The sequence below is a fragment of the Anomaloglossus baeobatrachus genome, chromosome 7 (assembly GCF_048569485.1).
Source record: "Anomaloglossus baeobatrachus isolate aAnoBae1 chromosome 7, aAnoBae1.hap1, whole genome shotgun sequence".
NCBI lineage: Eukaryota > Metazoa > Chordata > Amphibia > Anura > Aromobatidae > Anomaloglossus > Anomaloglossus baeobatrachus.
Window position 1 is genome coordinate 62,885,416 of NC_134359.1, and position 21,583 is coordinate 62,906,998.

At 50.1% G+C, this 21,583-nt stretch overlaps 1 protein-coding gene across 3 annotated transcripts in view; it reads right to left on the reverse strand.

Moving 5' to 3' along the window:
• ATF2 (activating transcription factor 2) overlaps positions 1 to 21,583 on the reverse strand; it is a 144,949-nt gene that overhangs the window by 82,176 nt on the left and 41,190 nt on the right. For all 3 annotated transcript variants that reach the window (XM_075317362.1, XM_075317359.1, XM_075317360.1), the window contains exons 7-8: positions 21,395 to 21,509; positions 10,501 to 10,587 (exon numbers count right to left, since the gene is read on the reverse strand). In XM_075317362.1, the coding sequence (XP_075173477.1) occupies positions 10,501 to 10,587; positions 21,395 to 21,509 (202 nt within the window). The remainder of the gene's footprint in view (positions 1 to 10,500; positions 10,588 to 21,394; positions 21,510 to 21,583) is intronic.

Here is a 21,583-nt window from a genome sequence, read left to right on the forward strand (position 1 = left end):
TAACGTCATCGTGCTCTGCTGTGCTGAGCTGTCATAGCACAGACACAGCAGAGGAATGATGAGACAGGCAGCGCGCCGCTTACTCTCTCATCATTGCTTTCAATTGTATCAGCAACTGTAGATACAATTAAAAGTGTGATCCTCGGCGGGGGACTCGCAAGGGGGGTGGAGGAGGCAGGTGGCACGGTGCCAGAGATGGCACTGGGCCTCTGACTCACGGGCCCCATAGTGGTCATGTGGCCTGCTGCCATTGGCAGTGCACCACTGATCTCTGCCGACGGCGAGTGGGCCCACCTAGCGGTCCAGTGCCCCGACACTTGCCCGGGTGCGCCCGATGCTGACACCGGCCCTGCCGGGACCTGTCTGGCGCCCTGGACAAGCCAGAGGCCACAGAGAACAACACCAACACACCCCACACTCCCAGCAGGCACACCGAAGTCAGAACACAAAACCCTTGTTGCCTTCCTCCAGGGGCTGATGTTCACACCAGGGGGTGGGCCAGGCGGTTGGCCCCGCCCACCGAGGAGTTCACAGTCCTGGAGGCGGGAAAACCAGGCAGACCAGTGTTGGAGGTGAAAGTGAGCAGAAGGAAGTAGTAGTTGAGCAGCCTGAAGTTGGTCCGGGTGTGTGGCCCGGACAGATCAGCAAGGTTGGCAGACGGTGGTGACCGTCTGCAGGAGTGGCCGATTGGAGTCTACCGTAAGGACCGTGGACGGGCGGTGGCCCGGCGGTACCGGACCGGTACGCAAAGAGAAGCCAGCACCATCTGGCAGGGGCTTACGGACCCCGGCAAGGCTAGGAGTCGCCGTGAATTTGCCAAATTCGTTAGTGAAGGGAACCTCCTGAGTTTCCCAACAGCCAAGTCCCGACAGAAGGCAACAGTCCAACCAAAGTGAGGGAGACACCGCCACCGCCAAGGCAACCGTTTCTCAGGGCCAAAGCCTGCGGGCAAAAGGGGCTCCTCCAGCCCATATCCAAGCTGGGGAGCGGGTTACCGGTGGGAACCCATCGGAACCATCTACCGTACATAGGTGCAGGGAAAGGCAGTCACCATCAACCTGCCGAGAGAAAACAACACCGCAGCCGTCTGTGGGACCCGTCCATCCAGCCGTGTGTTTTACCGAGAACTGTGTCCTCATCATTGGCTGAGTGAGTACCACCGTGCCGTGCGGCACAGTGCTGCCCCCGCGACCCTGCACCTCTCCAGGCCCCGTAACCCGCCTGCCATCCATCCCTACCCCATCACCGGGCCCCGGGACAACCAACCCCCTGCCCACGGAGGGGAGAACTAACATCAAAGCTGCTCCCTGTCAACGCTCCCGGGATCCCCATCTAGAGCAGCGGTGGTGTCACCAATATCACCACAGCCGTGGATGGCGTCACGGACAATAATCAAAACCCCCACAATCAAAATCCCCTTTTCACTCACGGGCGAGGAGCGCCGCTCGAGTCCCCGGGATCCGGCCCACCACTCGAGCCACCACCAAGCAGCAGCAGCCGCAGCAGCAGCGGCAGCCGGACCCGAGCAGTGGGAGAGCGCAGCGTCCCCTCCTCCGCCCGCGACACCTTTATGGAGGCTATACAAGCTCAGTAGCTGAAGGACCTTTCACACAAGTAATTCCAGGACCGTTAAGATCGTATGACTGATCACATGATCTGAAAAAGTCTTACAGTTAAGCGAGTAGAAGGTCCTTCAGTTGTTGACCTACAGCATCCATTCAGGTCCCAATCAGTAACTACATAATGTGGTAGTGTGTGGGTGTAACTGTGCATGTATCAGAGCTGTGTACATAAGTGTAAATGTGCATGTAGCAGAGCTGTGTATGTAAGTGTAAATGTGCATATAGCAGAGCTGTGTATGTAAGTGTAAATGTGCATGTAGCAGAGCTGTGTAAGTGTAAATGTGCATGTAGCAGAGCTGTGTATGTAAGTGCAAATGTGATTGTATCATAACTGTGTATGTTCATATAAATGTGCATGTAGCAGAGCTGTGTATGGTCATATAAATGTGCATGTAGCAGAGCGATGTAAGAGCAAATGTGTATATAGCAGAACTGTGTATGTAAAATGAGCATGTAACAGAGCTGTGTAAGTGTAAATGTGCATGTAGCAGAGCTGTGTATGTAAATGCAAATGTGATTGTATCACAGCTGTGTATGTTCATATAAATGTGAATGTAGCAGAGTTGTGTATGGTCGTGTAAATGTGCATGTAGCAGAGCGATGTAAGAGCAAATGTACATGTAGCAGAGCTCTGTATGTAAAATGAGCACGTAACAAAGCTGTGTATGTAAATGCAAATGTGTATGTAGCAGAGCTGTGTGTGTTTAATACACACACTGCAGAAAAGCACTAACAATAGATTTATTACTACCCTATTGCATTAAACTGACTTTCCTATTCTACCCTATTACATTAAAAGAAGTGCTAATGACTTCCCTACTTTGCACAAACAGGGATGTTTTAAAAAATAAATAATAGGAAAAATATTTTTTCTTGTTTTCTTGTTTTCTGTTGTCTAAATCTAAAGGTGCTGCCTATGGAGCGTGTTCTAGTCTGAAAAAAATACAGTTTGTAAAAAACCGGAGGCAGCGCTCCAAACTCAGATGGAGAGAAAACTGATTTTAAACAACCCATGCAACGTTTCGGCTCAAAGCATGCTTCAGAAAGGCTCTGTTATTTTGAGCCGAAATGTTGCATAGGTTGATTAAAAGGGGCAGTCAAAACTTATTAAAATTGCTTTACATAGTAACACAGCATAAAAATAAAGTAGTTTGCAATTGACTTTTTTTATATGATCATATTCTTCTGCAATGACAACTTTTATCTTATAAAGTGTACAGCTAGTTTCCATGGAGCTTGATCACTAGTGCTTGCCCAGACCTGGTAGTAATTACATTCCAAAGGAGGAGTTAACTCCTAACATCCCAGCCACCTCTCTCCAGTCTATTGATTTCTATAAAGCATTTATCTGCTCACTGTCCTCTCCCTGACTTTTAGATTCTGTTGCTACGATTAATCTTGAAAACTCACCAGCCTAGCAGTTTCCGTAACAGGTCTCCTAATCAGGGCTCTCATTGTCCGGCCCGGTGTGCTTGTTCATAAGCTATGCTATGTATAAATACAGTGATAACAGACTCTAGAACAAACCACTGATCGCTGAATGTGCTACAACAGAACTTGTGTTCAGCTTTATAGTTCTTCTAAGGCCAGAGTCATTCTTGCGAGTGCCTCGCGTGTAACTCGCGTGTAACTCGTGCAAGTCTCTCATTGCATCACCCGGCACGGCCGCACACTCTCTGGACAGGAGCGTCTCAGCTGCATAGAGATATAAGCAACCGACCCGCTCCTGTCCAGAGAGTGTGCGGCCGTGATGGGTGATTCAATGAGCACGCAAGGCACTTGCAAGAGTGACTCCGGCCTAATACTACAGCTCTGCTACTTACCAGAACTGTCAATCAAGGAGGAGAGCCCGGCTTGCCAGAGACCAGGAAGTAAGGAGACTGCAAAGCTATGAGCTACTCAAGAGACAACTTGAAAATAACCTTTAAAATCAATTTTCTCATAATCTAATGTTAATTAAATTAGCTATCTAAACCCATGTATAAACCTCCATTAGAATATGTTCACAAAAAGTTGTTTTGGTTTTTTTTTGTTTAAGGTTGAACCTTGGCTTTCAGTCAGAGATTTGTAATCTCAATTTCTGTGGCTGTTCCCATGGATTAGCCCTATTGAATGGGGCTAATCAACTTGTGATCACCTGCCATGGTTTCGAGGAAGAAGCCATATCAAAGCCACTTCAATGGTAAAGAAGTTTTCAAAACAGCAGCATAAAGCTCTAAAGCGTAGAGGCCGTATAAATAACAATGTGGATTCCCCCATTGCAAATATTGGAAGGTGTTTTGTGTAGAGTTGCACAAAAAGATTTGCAGAACCCTGGTCTAGCGTTCACGTTGGTGCTCAATGGTAGTCAGACTAAAGCATTGCAAACTTTGGCCAGAACCTGATTACCAGCAACCTGGGTCCCTCTTGCGATTACTATGTGCCACTATGTGCCTGTGAGACCATTATTGAAGGGCCGGTCAACAATGTTTGCATCACTCCAGTCTGGCTGATGCAGAGTATCAATGTGGGGCCCAAACGAGGGTCCTACAAATCTTTTTGCTCAACCCTAGTTTTGTTGGGTGTTTTCGAACATAATTTGGAATGCAAAATTTGTGTAAAGCGGGCTTTACACGCTGCAATATCGGTCCCGATATCGCCAGCGTGGGTAACCACCCCCATCTGTTGTGCGACACGGGCATATCGCTGCCCGTGCCGCACAACATCGCCCAGACCCGTCACACGTACTTACCTGCCCGGCAACGTCGCTGTGACCGGTGAACCGCCTCCTTTCTAAGGGAGCGGTCCGTGCGGCGTCACAGCGACATCACTGAGCGGCCGCCCAATAGCAGCGGAGGGGCGGAGCTGAGCGGGAAGTAACATCCCGCCCACCTCCTTCCTTCCGCATAGCGGCCGGGAGGCAGGTAAGGAGAGCTTCCTCGTTCCTGCGGTGTCACACAGAGCGATGTGTGCTGCCGCAGGAACGAGGAACAACCTCGTTACTGCTGCAGTAACAATTTTTGAGAATGGACCCCCATGTCACCGATGAGCAATTTTGCACATTTTTGCAACGATGCAAAATCGCTCATCGGTGTCACACGCAACGGCATCGCTAATGCAACCGGATGTGCGTCACCAATTCCGTGACCCCAACGAGTTCGCATTAGCGATGTCGTAGCGTGTAAAGCCCCCTTTAGGCCGCTCTCACATTTCGCTTTTACCTACGTTCAGTGCTCCCGTCAGAGCTCCGTCTGAGCACTCCTGGAAAACGGGTTTCGGATGCATGCGCCGACGGGGCCATTGACGTAGTGGACTAAGTCTGGTGTCTAACTGCAGAAAGCGTATACACCCGAAAATGGTGCAAAACAGAACACACGCTGACTCTGTCTGCTCCACTATAGTCAACGGCCCCGTCGGCGCATGCGTCCGAAACCCGTTTTGCGGGGGCGTTCGGACGGAAGCTCTGACGAAACCACTGAACGTAGGTAAAAACGAAATGTGGAAGCGGCCTAACAAAACTCTGTAATCAGTGCCATTATTCTCTTTTGGGCTTCTGCTGCCTTGTATTTAATAGGACGTTATCTACAACAAACACCTTGGCAGATCCCAGCAGACCCCATTATAGATTATTTGGCAGCTCCAGAGCAGTGCTGTAGTTTCCGTTTATAGAAACCAGGTCGGACCCCTTAAGTGTACGACGAAACTGGGAATAGGAAATATTCCAGAAGATGGATAGAAAACTGAAGACAGAACGTAGACACGGAGATTGGGCATGTTCCTCTATGGATGACGATACAACGCACAGTATCTGGCAGTAGATGCAGCAATTTGCGTAGCTTTCCTGGACAGCAATCTCCTATATTTGTTTATCCCAGGGATATTGGCCATATGGCAAATGGCCTCATGCCATCTGATATGCCAGGACCATGCCATTAAGCCAACATGCACCATCTTCCATATGACAGGATCTGGCTGGGTGGGAATATCAGGGGATACTTGCTTAATTTTATTGCAACGTATATATAGGAATGGAATGTTCTACCTTTTGGATACAGCACACGCTATATACCGTATACCGATAATATGCTTTTCTCATTAGCGTGCATACATGAAGAATCTTGTTCCTTGTGCATTAAGTACCCTTGAAAACAAAAACCTCAGACATCTGTCAAAATTTGGTAGGAGTCGCTCGCTCCATCATCAGCTTACAGAAACCAGGTAATATTCTCTAGGAACAGCACAGGAAAAAGTCAGATCCATATTTCATATCTGCCACAAAAGCTCATCAGGGTAATAACCCTCCTCCTCCTGGGTGTTATCCCACCATCTGCTGCTCTATTACTTATCTTTATTTTGCAACTAATTAACAGCATAATCTTCTAAATTCAGCAAGTTAATTATCATTATTGTGGTCTTTGCAGCATCATCAGTCCTCATGAAGTCTTGTCTCTCCTCCCCCAGAGGACACGGGGAAAATGAAGGCGGCTGGGAAGGGGTCTGTTTCGAGGGGGGTTCATTAGGTGTTTGCTGATGAGCTTGGCATGCAGAGAGGCAGGTCAGGAGAATTCTGCTGAACACGAGCTTCCATGCCGGGCTCAACCAACTTAATACAGCTTTCTGAATAGCTGCCAACCTGCCCTGTGTCAGCTCGCCTCCTGCCGGAAACCTACTGGCATCATACTGTGCCGAAGGATAACTCACAGTTTGTCACAGGAGTCTTTACATGGTGGATCCCACAGGGCAGAGCTCCACTTAATGCTCTTCTGATTGCTCTTCCCTCCCTCTCCAGCTCTTTCGGTTAAGTAGAGCGCTCCGATATAAAAGCATAGAGATGTGCACTTACCGTCCGCAACCGGAAAGTGACACGCATGACGCATGGGAGTATTTCAGTGTATTCTCCCCGGACTGACGGGCTGTCGTAGACTGGAGTCACTGCTGATGACCTGAAGCTTGCACTACGCTCACCATAATGTCCATCACAGCTTACAGCTAATAGGATTAACAGCGCGAAACCTCAGAGGACCTGAGCCTATTTCAGCTTAACCAGAAGAACTCGAATATTTAGTAATGATTAACAAAAACTGTAAAGACAGAAATAGTAATTTTGCTTGAAAAAAAAAATTGTATACTACAAAAGGTAGTTGTGATGCAGCCACTACTTACGGGGAGTGTGGGCAGGGTCATAGTCAGGAAAGCCGGGGTCTGTTACCAGGAGGACAAGTATAGGCACAAGGAGAAAACAGAGGCGTAGTCAGGGCAATATCCGAGGGTCAGAAGTCCAGGAAAGCACGTAACAAGTTCAGAGGGAGAGCAGAGTTGTAGTCTGGGCAATATCCAAGGGTCAGAAGTCCAGGAAAGCACGTAACAAGTTCAGAGGGAAAGCAGAGATGTAGTCAGGGCAATATCCAAGGGTCAGAAGTCCAGGAGAGCACGTAACAAGTTCAGAGGGAAAGCAGAAATGTAGTCAGGGCAATATCCGAGGGTCAGAAGTCCAGGCAGGAGAGCACGTAACAAGTTCAGAGGGAAAGCAGAGATGTAGTCAGGGCAATATCCAAGGGTCAGAAGTCCAGGAGAGCACATAAGTTCAGAGGGAAAGCAGAGATGTAGTCAGGGCAATATCCAAGGGTCAGGAGTCCAGGAGAGTACATAACAAGTTCAGGGGGAAAGCAGAGATGTGGTCAGGTAACGGTCCAAGGTCAGAAGGTAGGAGGTCATGACAGGAACAGGGAGTGGGCAGACACATAGTCAAATAATGGTCCGGGGTGAGAGAACAAAGATCAGACCAGACACAAAAACCAACAGCACAACTACAGAACCAGAAAATACAACTGGCGATGTCCTGGGCGAGCATGCTCAGTAAAGCCTGAGCAATAATCAAGAAGGTGGAATACCTGAGTAATCAGCACCAACATGGAATCCTGTGCTGTCAAACACTGCTAGACAGTAACACAGGAAAGTGCAGCAGAGCATCTTCAAAAGGCAAGATGCTCTACATAGAGGAATCATGACACTAGTTAAAGCTTTGGCTCTTAAAACGCACCAAGCCTTTCACACAAAACTGGTACAAAAGGCATGGTCTTGATGACCACACCTGCTGAAAGTTTAAAAAATAAACTTTTCCATTTAACAGCATTCTGCCAGCACTATATGCGCTTGAACTCCTTTTCCATATCTTACCAGCTGGCATTGTCAAATGGTTTGCCTGCCCAATATGAAAGCCCACCTTTTTGTTATACCTTAATTAAATGATTTACAGATTTCCCAATTTAAAACATTAGCTATTAAATGAGATTAATCGTATGAAAGTAAAGGGATCATTAAAGTCGACGTGAGCCAAGCCTAGCTACTTTAATTACCGTATTTTTCGCTTTATAAGACGCACCGGATTATAAGACGCACCCCAAACTTAGACATAAAAAAGGTAAAAAAAAGAAAAATGGGGTCCGTCTTATAATCCAGTGTTCTCTTACCGGAGGGGGCAGCAGTGGTGGTGAAGCGGGGTCACAGGAGGCAGAGGTTGTGCTGGCAGGCATGGCAGGTCAGTGGCAGCGGGGTCCGTGGTGGCAGGTGCCGTCTGTGGTGGCAGATGCTGTGGCGTCCGGGGTGGCAGGAGCCGGGGGGCCCGTGGTGGTGGTGGTGGTGGTGGCGGCGGCGGTGGCAGCGGCGGCGGCAGCAGCAGCAGCAGCATCGGCGGGTGAGTCATTCAGCAGGCCGGTGCAGTGAGTGTCCCAGTGTCCGCGGTCCCGGTTCAAATAATGGCGTCTGGAGCGCATGCGCAGATGGAGCTCTCATCCAAGAGCTCCATCTGCGCACGCACCCGCTCCCGGCGCCATCATTTGAAACTTGGACCGCGGAGAAACTGGGTAATTTGCTGCACAGCCGCCCGCACAGAGTGGTAGCCAGCAGGCTGCCCGCCCACCCTACGTGCAAGCGGCCGGGTACCTGTGCTTGCGTGCGGGCGGCAGCCATCTGCCGCCCGCACACAGGCACCCGGCCGCCGCTCGCCGCCCGCACACAGCACCCAGCCGCCCCTCACCGCCCGCACACAGCACCCACCCGCCGCTCTCCGCCCGCACACAGCACCCAGCCGCCGCTCGCACACAGCACCCGGTCGCCGCTCGCACACAGCACCCGGCCGCCGCTCGCACACAGCACCCGGCCGCCGCTCACACACAGCACCCGGCCGCCGCTCGCACACAGCACCCGGCCGCCGCTCGCACACAGCACCCGGCCACCGCTCGCACACAGCACCCGGCCGCCGCCCGCACACAGCACCCGGCCGCCGCCCGCACACAGCACCCGGCCGCCGCCCGCACACAGCCGCCGCTCGCACACAGCACCCGGCCGCCGCTCGCCGCCCGCACACAGCACCCGGCCGCCCGATCACTGTAAGGACAGGACCCCCAGGTACCGCTATATTCGCTTTTTAAGACGCACCCCCCATTTTCCTGCCAAATTTTTGGGAAGAAAAGTGCGTCTTATAAAGCGAAAAATACGGTAAGTGCACAGGAGAATTTAGCACTTGATCGTCATAAGGACTTAATGTTTCTCTATGGCAGGAAAAAAAAAAAAAAAAGACAGATTTAAGGGACTTTCCAGTTTCAGGTGTGAGAGAATACAAGCCATTTTGTATTGTATAGAAACCATCTTGTCTTATAACTGAATGATGTCATAGGGCTCAGCTAACACTGATGGGCCCGGAAGTTTCACATTTCTACACACAGCCCTGCGGCTCTTATTGTTGCATAGTTATTTCTTTGTTTGGGGTACTATATAAACTGGTCACATGATGCAATAAAGATAGAAACTTTCAGTACACCACAAAAGCAATGTGTGTTGTTTGATTCCTAAGTGCTTGTAAAACAGATCTTATTAATTTGGAGTTCCAATAGCATAGAAGGAGAGTATTTTACTTATACAGGAAACCCCAGTTCCCTTATGCAGATAAAAAAAATATACAAACTGTGCATTACTCACCCTCTCTGGGTCCGGCGCTGTTTTCCACTGATGCTCCAGCTATCTGCTATTATTCTGCAGCCAAAAATGAGCTTTGCCTGAACTGACAGCAAGAGCCACTGATTAGCTGCAGACCTGTCAACGTGATGTCAGCAACGAAGACCAGGGGAGGGTGAGTTAAGGACAGTTTATTTTTCTTGTGTTTTCAACAAACTGTGCCAAAGAAGAGAGGTTCTCCGAAACAAAAAAACTCTTTAATACAATAAGCATTTTGAAACCACATCCAGACGTAGTGGAATTACTGAATAGTACATTAAATACAGGCGAGGTGGAAATATTCTGCATTAATTATGGACATGCTGTGGATTTTCAGTAATCGTATTCATTTACACAGGAGAGTTCACCATTTCAATAAGGCAAAATGCACAGACAACACATCCCTGCACCAGAAATACTCCGCCATGTGTGAATTCAGCTCAAACGCTTGCCATTGTTTGGAGCTGCTTGAAATCTTTTCCCTCAAAGGAAAACCATAAGGTTTCAGAAAGCAGAGGTTTTACTGCAACCAAAAGTAATTATGCTCTTTAGCCTAAAACAAAATCCATGCCGACACAAAAATGTACTCTACTACACTCTCGTGCCCACCTGAAATTATAGACACCACCAGAAAGGAGCGCAAACTGAGTCCAATTCTTCAAACTTTGGACTTCGTTAAACTTATTAAATTCAGAGGCTCCATCTGGGGCAAATATAAATCCCTTTTGGACTTTGTTTCGCCTTATCTAATTCAAAGGCTCCATCAGGGGCACATATGAATCAGATTTTTTTGGGAGGGAGAAAATGGGAGATTTCAGAAGGAAGCCCCAGACAGACATGAATGCACTGCAAATCACAGTATGATCAGGAGATAATTTAAGAACAATATAGATAATGGAGCTGTTACCAATTTTGCCTCTGACTGAACAGGTGGTGGAGATGGAGGGCCTGGGATCCCTGGGATGGTAGGCACCACGGTGACGGGTCGGACAATCTATGAAAGAGCAGAACAGATAATTAATAACTTATAATATTTATAAGAATTACAATGGGCAGCTCCCACTCAAAATATTGCCCATGAGAATTTATTGCATGTGTAGAGCTTTCAATAAAGGTGGCTAATGGACAAGCATGGTCAAATGCCCCTCCATCAGTAGATATTTTGGGACTGGTGTGCCCACTTTGAAATCTACTGAAAAGGCAGCACTAATATAGGGACGGTGTTTTATAAAAGAAATCAGGGCTGATCTTCTAATAACTACATACAGGTAGCAGCATCTAAACAGTTGAAAGTTCCATAAAGCAGTCAATCCCTTTGAGGACAAGTGAAATAAATGTATATCATCTTAAAGGAGGTGGACAGAGAAGCTTTCCTTATCCCATTACCCACATCAAGATGACTGTGGTTCGTCGCCGACTACTTAGTTGATTGGGCAAGAAGAGAAATAAGTCAGATCTTGGAAGTTCAACCGCCTAGATGCTGCTAATTGATCAAAACTAACAGAAGGCGTTTGCTTTGGTTTCCTAACACCAGGCACACTCAGTAAATGGCATAAGAATATGGGAAAAACAATGGTGAAATTGCTTATTGTATTTTGCTACAATACTCCCCCCTAAAACTTGAGTTGAATGATATATGTACCCGAGAATGTTGCTCTAAAAGTCATACAGTTCATCTGCCCCGCCGTATGCAATAATGACCAGGTCGTTAATTGGTTAAAGTTCTTTGTGGCAATGATAGGATGGATGAACGCCGTAGAGGCTTAGCACATGGCAATCTGGTGAATTCTGCTATATTCGGGCGCTGAAATTATTATTTGAAGCTATATAGTTTAATAAAAGCTATGCTATAAGTTTAACTGCCGATAAAAATAAGGAAAACCTAAGAAAAATTATTACATAGTGCTGCTTTCACTTCATGTCCAAGAAAAGTAAATCAAGCTTTCTAAATGTTTATCTATGGATTTTGTTAAAAATATATATATTTTTCATTTTAAAGGCGCAAATGTGGAGAATGGCCACTAGGGGGCGAGCTTTACAAACAAAAATGGAAAGCGAATAGGGACTAGAAGGGGACCTACAGAAATGCAGATCTGGGGGAAGGGCTGGAATGAGTGAGGCTTCAGAGGTGGTGATCCGGAGAAGAAAAAACAGCATTTATTGTAGCACAAGAATCAGCTCAAGCTGCGATATACGGGACGTTATAGGAGAGGAACATCTAAATAATGCCATAGCCAGATCTCTTATATGCCGGACAACCAGGCTAAGTTCTCATGTTCAGTAATCATCTGTTTGAGAAATATATATATTTTATTTTTTTTAACATACATGTTGGATCCTAAGCTTTTTAATGACATGGGGGGAGGGGGAGTTTCAGGGGATCATGACTTGTTTTTTTTCTGCAAAAAACAAAAAAAAAACAGGAAAGGGACAGATGTGAATGGGAGAGAGAAAGAGAGAGAGAGAGAGAGAGATGGGGAGGAAAGAGGTGGGGGGGAGAGAGAGGTGGGGGGGAGAGAGAGGTGGGGGGGAGAGAGAGGTGGGGGGGAGAGAGAGGTGGGGGGGAGAGAGAGGTGGGGGGGAGAGAGAGGTGGGGGGGAGAGAGAGGTGGGGGGGAGAGAGAGGTGGGGGGGAGAGAGAGGTGGGGGGGAGAGAGAGGTGGGGGGGAGAGAGAGGTGGGGGGGAGAGAGAGGTGGGGGGGAGAGAGGTGGGGGGGGAGAGAGGTGGGGGGGGAGAGAGGTGGGGGGGAGAGAGAGGTGGGGGGGAGAGAGAGGTGGGGGGGAGAGAGAGGTGGGGGGGGAAGAGAGAGGTGGGGGGAAGAGAGAGGTGGGGGGGGAAGAGAGGTGGGGGGGGGAGAGAGGTGGGGGGGAAGAGAGAGGTGGGGGGGGAAGAGAGAGGTGGGGGGGAAGAGAGAGGTGGGGGGGAGAGAGAGGTGGGGGGGAGAGAGAGGTGGGGGGAGAGAGAGGTGGGGGGGGAGAGAGGTGGGGGGGAGAGAGGTGGGGGGGAGAGAGGTGGGGGGGGAGGGAGAGAGCCGCTGCAGAGAAGAGGTGCTGTACAGACACATGACCGCTGCAGAGAGAAGGTGCTGTACAGACACATGGCTCCTGCAGAGACAAGGTGCTGTACAGACACATGGCTCCTGCAGAGACAAGGTGCTGAACAGACACATGACTGCTGCAGAGAGGAGGTGCTGTACAGACACATGACTGCAGCAGAGAGGAGGTGCTGTACAGACACATGACTGCTGCAGAGAGGAGGTGCTGTGCAGACACATGACTTCTGCAGAGAGGAGGTGCTGTACAGACACGACTGCTGCAGAGAGGAGGCGCTGTACAGACACATGACTGCTGCAGAGAGGAGGCGCTGTACAGACACATGACTGCTGCAGAGAGGAGGCGCTGTACAGACACATGACTGCTGCAGAGAGGAGGCGCTGTACAGACACATGACTGCTGCAGAGAGGAGGCGCTGTACAGACACATGACTGCTGCAGAGAGGAGGCGCTGTACAGACACATGACTGCTGCAGAGAGGAGGCGCTGTACAGACACATGACTGCTGCAGAGAGGAGGTGCTGTACAGACACATGACTGCTGCAGAGAGGAGGTGCTGTACAGACACATGACTGCTGCAGAGAGGAGGTGCTGTACAGACACATGGCCGCTGCAGAGAGGAGGTGCTGTACAGACACATGGCCACTGCAGAGAAGAGGTGCTGTATAGCCACAAGACTGCTGCAGAGAAGAGGTGCTGAACAGACAACTGCTGTAGAAAGGAGGTGCTGTACAGATAAATGACCGCTGCAGAGAGGAGGTGCTGTAGCTTTACTGTATATAAGCCTATTCTTGGATTAAATGAAGGTTCTTTCTATATCAAACACTTATTTCTAAGTCTGAAAAGAAGGGAATTTTGTTTGCTTACCGTAAATTCCTTTTCTTCTAGCTCCAATTGGGAGACCCAGACAATTGGGTGTATAGCTATGCCTCCGGAGGCCACATAAAGTATTACACTAAAAGTGTAAAGCCCCTCCCCTTCAGCCTATACACCCCCCGTGCTGCTACGGGCTCATCAGTTTTGGTGCAAAAGCCAGAAGGAGGAAAAAATTATAAACTGGTTTAAAGTAAATTCAATCCGAAGGAATATCGGAGAACTGAAACCATTTATCATGAACAACATGTGTATACAAAAAAGGGGCGGGTGCTGGGTCTCCCAATTGGAGCTAGAAGAAAAGGAATTTACGGTAAGTAAACAAAATTCCCTTCTTCTTTGTCGCTCCTTATTGGGAGACCCAGACAATTGGGACGTCCAAAAGCAGTCCCTGGGTGGGTAAATAATACCTCATAATAGAGCCGTAACGGCTCCGTCCTACAGGTGGGCAACCGCCGCCTGAAGGACTTGCCTACCTAGGCTGGCATCTGCCGAAGCATAGGTATGCACCTGATAGTGTTTCGTGAAAGCGTGCAGGCTCGACCAGGTAGCTGCCTGACACACCTGCTGAGCCGTAGCCTGGTGTCACAAGGCCCAGGACGCTCCCACGGCCCTGGTAGAATGGGCCTTCAGTCCTGAGGGAACCGGAAGCCCCGAGGAACGGTAAGCTTCGAGAATTGGTTCCTTGATCCACCGAGCCAGGGTGGATTTGGAAGCTTGTGTCCCTTTACGCTGGCCAGCGACAAGGACAAAGAGTGCATCCGAGCGGCGCAGGGGCGCCGTACGAGAAATGTAGAGTCTGAGTGCTCTCACCAGATCTAACAAGTGCAAATCCTTTTCACATTGGTGAACTGGATGAGGACAAAACGAGGGTAAGGAGATGTCCTGATTGAGATGAAAAGGTGATACCACCTTAGGGAGGAATTCCGGAACCGGACGCAGAACCACCTTGTCCTGGTGAAACACCAGGAAAGGAGCTTTGCATGATAATGCTGCCAACTCAGACACTCTCCGAAGTGAGGTGACTGCTACTAGAAAAAACCACTTTCTGCGAAAGGCGTGCGAGCGAAATATCCCTCATTGGCTCGAACGGTGGTTTCTGAAGAACCATCAGCACCCTGTTCAGATCCCAGGGTTCTAACGGACGCTTGTAAGGAGGGACGATGTGACAAACCCCTTGCAGGAACGTGCGTACCTGTGGGAGTCTGGCCAGGCGCTTCTGAAAAAAAACACAGAGAGCGCAGAGACTTGTCCCTTAAGGGAGCCTAGCGACAAACCCTTTTCCAATCCGGATTGAAGAAAGGACAGAAAAGTGGGCAAGGCAAATGGCCAGGGAGAAAACCCCTGAGCAGAGCACCACGACAGGAATATTTTCCACGTCCTGTGGTAGATCTTGGCGGACGTTGGTTTCCTAGCCTGTCTCATAGTGGCAATGACCTCTTGAGATAATCCTGAAGACGCTAGGATCCAGGACTCAATGGCCACACAGTCAGGTTGAGGGCCGCAGAATTCAGATGGAAAAAACGGCCCTTGAGACAGCAAATCTGGTCGGTCTGGCAGTGCCCACGGTTGGCCGACCGTGAGATGCCACAGATCCGGGTAAAGGGACCATTCCCCTGCGTCCATGCCCTGGCGACTGAGAAAGTATGCTTCCCAGTTTTCTACGCCCGGGATGTGAACTGCGGATATGGTGGCTGCTGTGGCTTCCACCCACAGCAGAATCCGCCGGACTTCCGGGAAGGCTTGCCGACTGCGTGTCCCACCTTGGTGGTTGATGTAAGCCACCGCTGTGGAGTTGTCCGACTGAATTCGGATCTGCTTGCCTTCCAGCCACTGCTGGAACGCTTTTAGGGCAAGATACACTGCCCTGATCTCCAGAACATTGATCTGAAGTGAGGACTCTTGCTGAGTCCACGTACCCTGAGCCCTGTGGTGGAGAAAAACTGCTCCCCACCCTGACAGACTCGCGTCCTTCGTGACTACCGCCCCAGATGGGGGTAGGAAGGATTTCCCCTTCGATAATGAGGTGGGAAGAAGCCACCACCGAAGGGAAGCTTTGGTTGCCTGAGATAGGGAGACGTTCCTGTCTAGGGACGTCGGCATCCTGTCCCACTTGCGTAGGATGTCCCATTGAAGAGGACGCAGGTGAAACTGCGCGAAAGGGACTGCCTCCATTGCTGCCACCATCCTCCCCAGGAAGTGCATGAGGCGCCTCAAGGGGAGTGACCGACCTTGAAGGAGAGATTGCACCCCTGTCTGTAGTGAACGCTGTTTGTCCAGCGGAAGCTTCACTATCGCTGGAAGAGTATGAAACTCCATGCCAAGATATGTCAGCGATTGGACCGGTGTCAGATTTGACTTTGGAAAATTGATGATCTACCCAAAAACTCTGGAGAATCTCCAGAGTAACGTTGAGGCTGTGTTGGCATGCCTCTTGAGAGGGTGCCTTGACCAGCAGATCGTCTAAGTACGGTATCACTGAGTGACCCTGAGAGTGAAGGACCGCAACTACTGTAGCCATGACCTTGGTGAAAACCCTTGGGGCTGTCGCCAGGCCGAACGGCAGTGCCGCGAACTGAAGATGTTCGTCTCCTATGGCGAAGCGCAAGAAGCGCTGATGCTCTGGAGCAATCGGTACGTGGAGATAAGCATCCTTGATATCGATCGATGCTAGGAAATCTCCTTGGGACATTGAGGCGATGACGGAGCGGAGGGATTCCATCCGGAACCGCCTGGTCCTTACGTGTTTGTTGAGCAGTTTTAGGTCCAAAACAGGACGGAAGGACCCGTCCTTCTTTGGAACCACAAACAGGTTGGAGTAGAAACAGTGACCCTGTTGCTGAAGAGGAACCGGGACCACCACTCCTTCTGCCTTCAGAATGCCCACCGCCTGCAGAAGAGCCTCGGCTCGCTCGGGAGGCGGAGATGTTCTGAAGAATCGAGTCGGAGGACGAGAGCTGAACTCTATCCTGTAACCGTGAGACAAAATGTCTCTCACCCAACGGTCTTTTACTTGTGGCAGCCAGGTGTCGCAAAAGCGGGAGAGCCTGCCACCGACCGAGGATGCGGTGTGAGGAGGCCGTAAGTCATGAGGAAGCCGCCTTGGTAGCGGCACCTCCGGCGTTCTTTTTAGGGCGTGATTTAGACCGCCATGCGTCGGAGTTCCTCTGATCCTTCTGAGGCCTTTTGGATGAGGAGAATTGGGACCTGCCCGCACCCCGAAAGGACCGAAACCTCGACTGTCCCCTCCTCTGTTGGGGTGTTTTTGGTTTGGCCTGGGGTAAGGATGTTTCCTTTCCCTTGGAATGTTTGATGATTTCATCCAATCTCTCACCAAACAAACGGTCGCCAGAAAATGGCAATCCAGTTAAGCACTTTTTTGGAAGCCGAATCTGCCTTCCATTCCCGCAGCCACAAGGCCCTGCGTATTGCCACCGAATTGGCGGCTGCAACCGCCGTACGGCTCGCAGAGTCCAGGACAGCATTAATAGCGTAGGACGCAAATGCCGACGTTTGAGAGGTTATGGACGCCACCTGCGGCGCAGACGTACGTGTGAGTGCGTCAATTTGCGCCTGACCAGCTGAGATAGCTTGGAGTGCCCATACGGCTGCGAATGCTGGAGCAAAAGACGCGCCGATAGCTTCATAGATGGATTTCAACCAGAGCTCCATCTGTCTGTCCGTGGCATCCTTGAGAGAAGCTCCATCTTCCACTGCAACTATGGATCTAGCCGCCAGTCTGGAGATTGGAGGATCCACCTTGGGACACTGAGTCCAGCCCTTGACCACGTCAGGGGGGAAAGGTAACGTGTATCCTTAAGGCGCTTGGAAAAACGCTTATCTGGACAAGATCGGTGTTTCTGGACTGCCTCTCTGAAGTCAGAGTGGTCCAGAAACATACTCTTTGTACGCTTGGGAAACCTGAAACGGAATTTCTCCTGCTGAGAAGCTGACTCCTCCACTGGAGGAGCTGAGGGAGAAATATCCAACATTTCATTGATGGACGCAATAAGATCATTCACTATGGCGTCCCCATCAGGAGTATCAAGGTTGAGAGCGGCTTCAGGATCAGAATCCTGATCAGCTACCTCCGCTTCATCATACAGAGAGTCCTCTCGCTGAGACCCTGAACATTGTTATGATGTCGAGGGGATTTCATAGCGAGCTCGCTTAGTCGGTCTGGGGCTGCGGTCCGTGTCAGAGACCTCACCCTGGGATCCATGAGACACCCCGGGAGGACATTGCTGTTCCAACTGAGGGGGACCAGGGTGCAATGATTGCACAGTGCCCATGGCTTGAGATGCCGGCCTGGACTGCAAGGCTTCTAATATCTTAGCCATAGTCTCAGAAAGTCTTTCAGTAAAAACTGCAAACTCCGTCCCTGTCACCTGGACAGTGTTAACAGGTGGTTCTCCCTGGGCCACCCTTAGCAGAGGCTCCGGCTGACAAAGTGCCACAGGGGCCGGGCATTGCACACAATGAGGGTTAGTGGAACCTGCCGGCAGTATAGCCGTACATGCTGCACAGGCAGCATAGTAAGTCTGTGCTTTGGCACCCTTGCTATTTGTGGACGACATGCTGTTGTCTCCTCTGAGCAATACAGGAGGGTATATAGCCAAAAATCAACAGTGTAAAGTATAGTCTATAATCATATAATCTATAAGTGCACTTCTGCACTAGTGGGGCCAGCACCACAGGTGCTGATTACCGCCTGCGCAAAGCGGTTGTGTGGGCACCAGAATTCCTGCCTGGGTGTCCCTGAGCTTGTCTGTCCTCTCCAGCGTTAGCAGAGCTGAGAGGAATGGCTGCCGGCGTCCTGAGGAGAGGAGGGAGCCGTGGGCGTGACCCAGAAAAGTGCGGGAACTGGTGCCCCACTGTGCAGAGTGAGGGGGGTGGAGTATGCAAAGCATGCTCCAGCCCTCAGTGTTGCCGTGCTGTACAGCGTCCCGCCCTTCCCCTGACTGGCAGGGCTGGGGGCGGGAAGAAAAAGAGACTAGGCCGCAAAAGCCGGGGACTCGAGTTATAAGCGCGGCCGCCGTATAAGCGCGGTCGGCGCGGAAGTCCCCGGCGCACTAACAGTCCCAGCCGCGCCGCAGTGATAACCCTGGCAGCGGCGGTCAGCGCGGCAGTCCCCCTACACAAACACACTCAGCGACGCTGAAGTGTGTAATGGCACAAACGCAGTCAGTGCTGCGGTCCCCGGTGCACTAGCACACCCAGCAATGCTGGAGTGTTGCTGTGCGCGGTCCCCACGGGGACACAGAGTACCTCAAAGTAGCAGGGCCATGTCCCTGAACGATACTCGGCTCCTATCCAGCAGGGTCCTCAGGAGCTGTGGATGGAGCACGGTCTCCTGTGCCTGGAGACCGATAGGATCCCACTTCACCCAGAGCCCTAAGGGGGATGGGGAAGGAAAACAGCATGTGGGCTCCAGCCTCCGTACCCGCAATGGATACCTCAACCTTAACAACACCGCCGACAAGAGTGGGGTGAGAAGGGAGCATGCTGGGGGCCCTGTTATGGGCCCTCTTTTCTTCCATCCGACATAGTCAGCAGCTGCTGCTGACTAAGCTGTGGAGCTATGCGTGCATGTCTGACCTCCTTCGCACAAAGCATAAAAACTGATGAGCCCGTAGCAGCACGGGGGGTGTATAGGCTGAAGGGGAGGGGCTTTACACTTTTAGTGTAATACTTTGTGTGGCCTCCGGAGGCATAGCTATACACCCAATTGTCTGGGTCTCCCAATAAGGAGCGACAAAGAAATCAAGTTATAATTCTGGCTTCCAGTAGTCCATTGGGACATTGATTCACCCAGGTTTCCCCTGCCTTGTATTGTGTGGTCATGACCAGGGGGGCGTCATTAATATCCACCGCACAGCCAAGGTCACCGTCAGGGCTCTGCAGCTCCCGCCCATGAGAGACGTTCTGCCTCTCTGGTCATGCACAACAGAGCTGCATGGATGCTTCCTGGATTCATTGGTGGACTGAGCATGCCTAGGAAGGTATTATAGGGGTTGGGCCAAAAGTCTGCAGTAAGAAACAGTATTTCCAGACTCCTATCCCAAGCCTGGACGGCCTGATCCTACTTCACTGCGGCTGGTCAGCGTCATTAATACCTCCCTGAAATTTTTTTTATAGCACTTCCTAAAAGGCAAATGTGAACAGGTGCATACTGAACATGAAACGTACTGTAACAAATGTACAGTTGCACTCTGAAAAGCTAAGGCGTGCAAACGTTGAATACAGGAATTTGAACATGTATTACTGCTAAGGAAATAAATGTAATAATTGAAGATACTTAGTGCATAAAAATGGCCAGTTTGCACGCCTTAACATTTCAGAGTGCAGCTGTATATTTGTTAGAGTATGTTTCATGTTTAGTATGCACCTGTTCACATTTGTCTGTTAGGAAGTGCCGTCAGTTTTTTCATTTTAGATTATAGGGTCGTTCCTTCTGACTGAGCAATTATAGGATCGTGCCTTCTGACTGAGCACTCCTTTCGCAGCTTAAAACTATTTTTAATTTCCTATTGCCCGCCCATAAAATTGTAGGCTTTTTCAACCTGAGTAGAGTCATTTAGGTAGGCACCCAGTAAGAAGAGATATGCCTTGATGCTGGCTGCTTGGCTCAGATAAAACTGGCCTTTTTTATGCTCCAAGTGTCTCAATTTCAAAATGTATTTCCTTAGCAGTAATGCATGTCTAAATTCCAGTATTCAATGTTTACATGCCTTAGGGGTACTTTGCACGTTGCGACATCGCATCTGTGATATCGTCGGGGTCACATTGAAAGTGACGCACATCCGGCGCCGGTAACTATGTCGCAACGTGTAAAGCCTAGGAGAGAAGATGAACGAGCGTGAAACAGTCCAAAATCGGTGATCTGTGTCACGTTGTTCATTTTCATAATGTCGGTGCGTCCGCAGGTACGAGGTTTGTCGTTCCTGCAGCCCCACACATCGCTGTGTGTGAAGCCGCAGGAGCGACAAACATCTCCTTACCTGCGCCCGGCGTCCACCGGCTATGCGGAAGGGAGAAGGTGGGCGGGATGTTTGCGTCCCGCTCATCTCCGCCCCTCTGCTGCTATTGGCCGCCTGCCGTGTGACATCCCTATGACGCCGCACGACCCGCCCCCTTAGGAAGGAGGCGGGTCGGAGGCCAGAGTGACGTCGCAGGGCAGGTAAGTGCGTGTGAAGCTGCCGTAGCGATAATGTTCGCTGCGGCAGCTATCACCAGACATCGCATGTGCGATGGGGGCGGGGACTATCGCGCTCGGCATCGCTAGCATCGGCTAGCGATGTCGTAGCGTGCAAAGTCCCCCTTAAGTGTTTCAGAGTGCAGCTGTATATTTGTTAGACTAATACTTCCCTGGGCTTGAGCAGTGCACTGATGAAAGGCCAATTGGATTTACTGCCCATGACCAGGTCTCGCTCATGGACGGGAGTTGCAGAGCCCTGATGGTGACATCAGCGGGGTGATGTGATGAATGTCAATCATGCCCCTCTAGTCATAACTAAAGCCTCCGAGGCAGGACTAGTCTGGGTGAATATGTATATCCGAACCATCCACAATCACCAATCAAGCTCTTTGACAATTTAATATATCTCACAATTTTCACATAACAAATAATGCTACACATTGTACATAGTGAATAGTGAAAATCGCCCCATGTAATCCCAGTGACAGCAATAGGTGCATGTTCACACTAAAGCAGCAGGAAAAAAGCATAAGAACCATTTGCATTAAGCTGTTTATAGTCTTCCAAAAGTCATCAGTGAGAATGGCATGATGTGATGGACACAAGGGAGATGAGAGAAGTATACAGAGACGACCGATCTATCTACACACCAAGGAGATCACACACATACAGACTTACTGGGACTGGAGCAGGTATGTGTACATTGGAATTTGTGATTGAGGCAGGAATAGCAACAGGCATGGTTTGTCCATTAGGTAGATGTAACAATAGAGGAAAAGGAGCTGGAACTGGTCTGAGGATAGAAAAAAGCAGGGATCCAACCTTAAATATACAAGTCAAGCACAGACTTGGCAATTGAATAAGTTC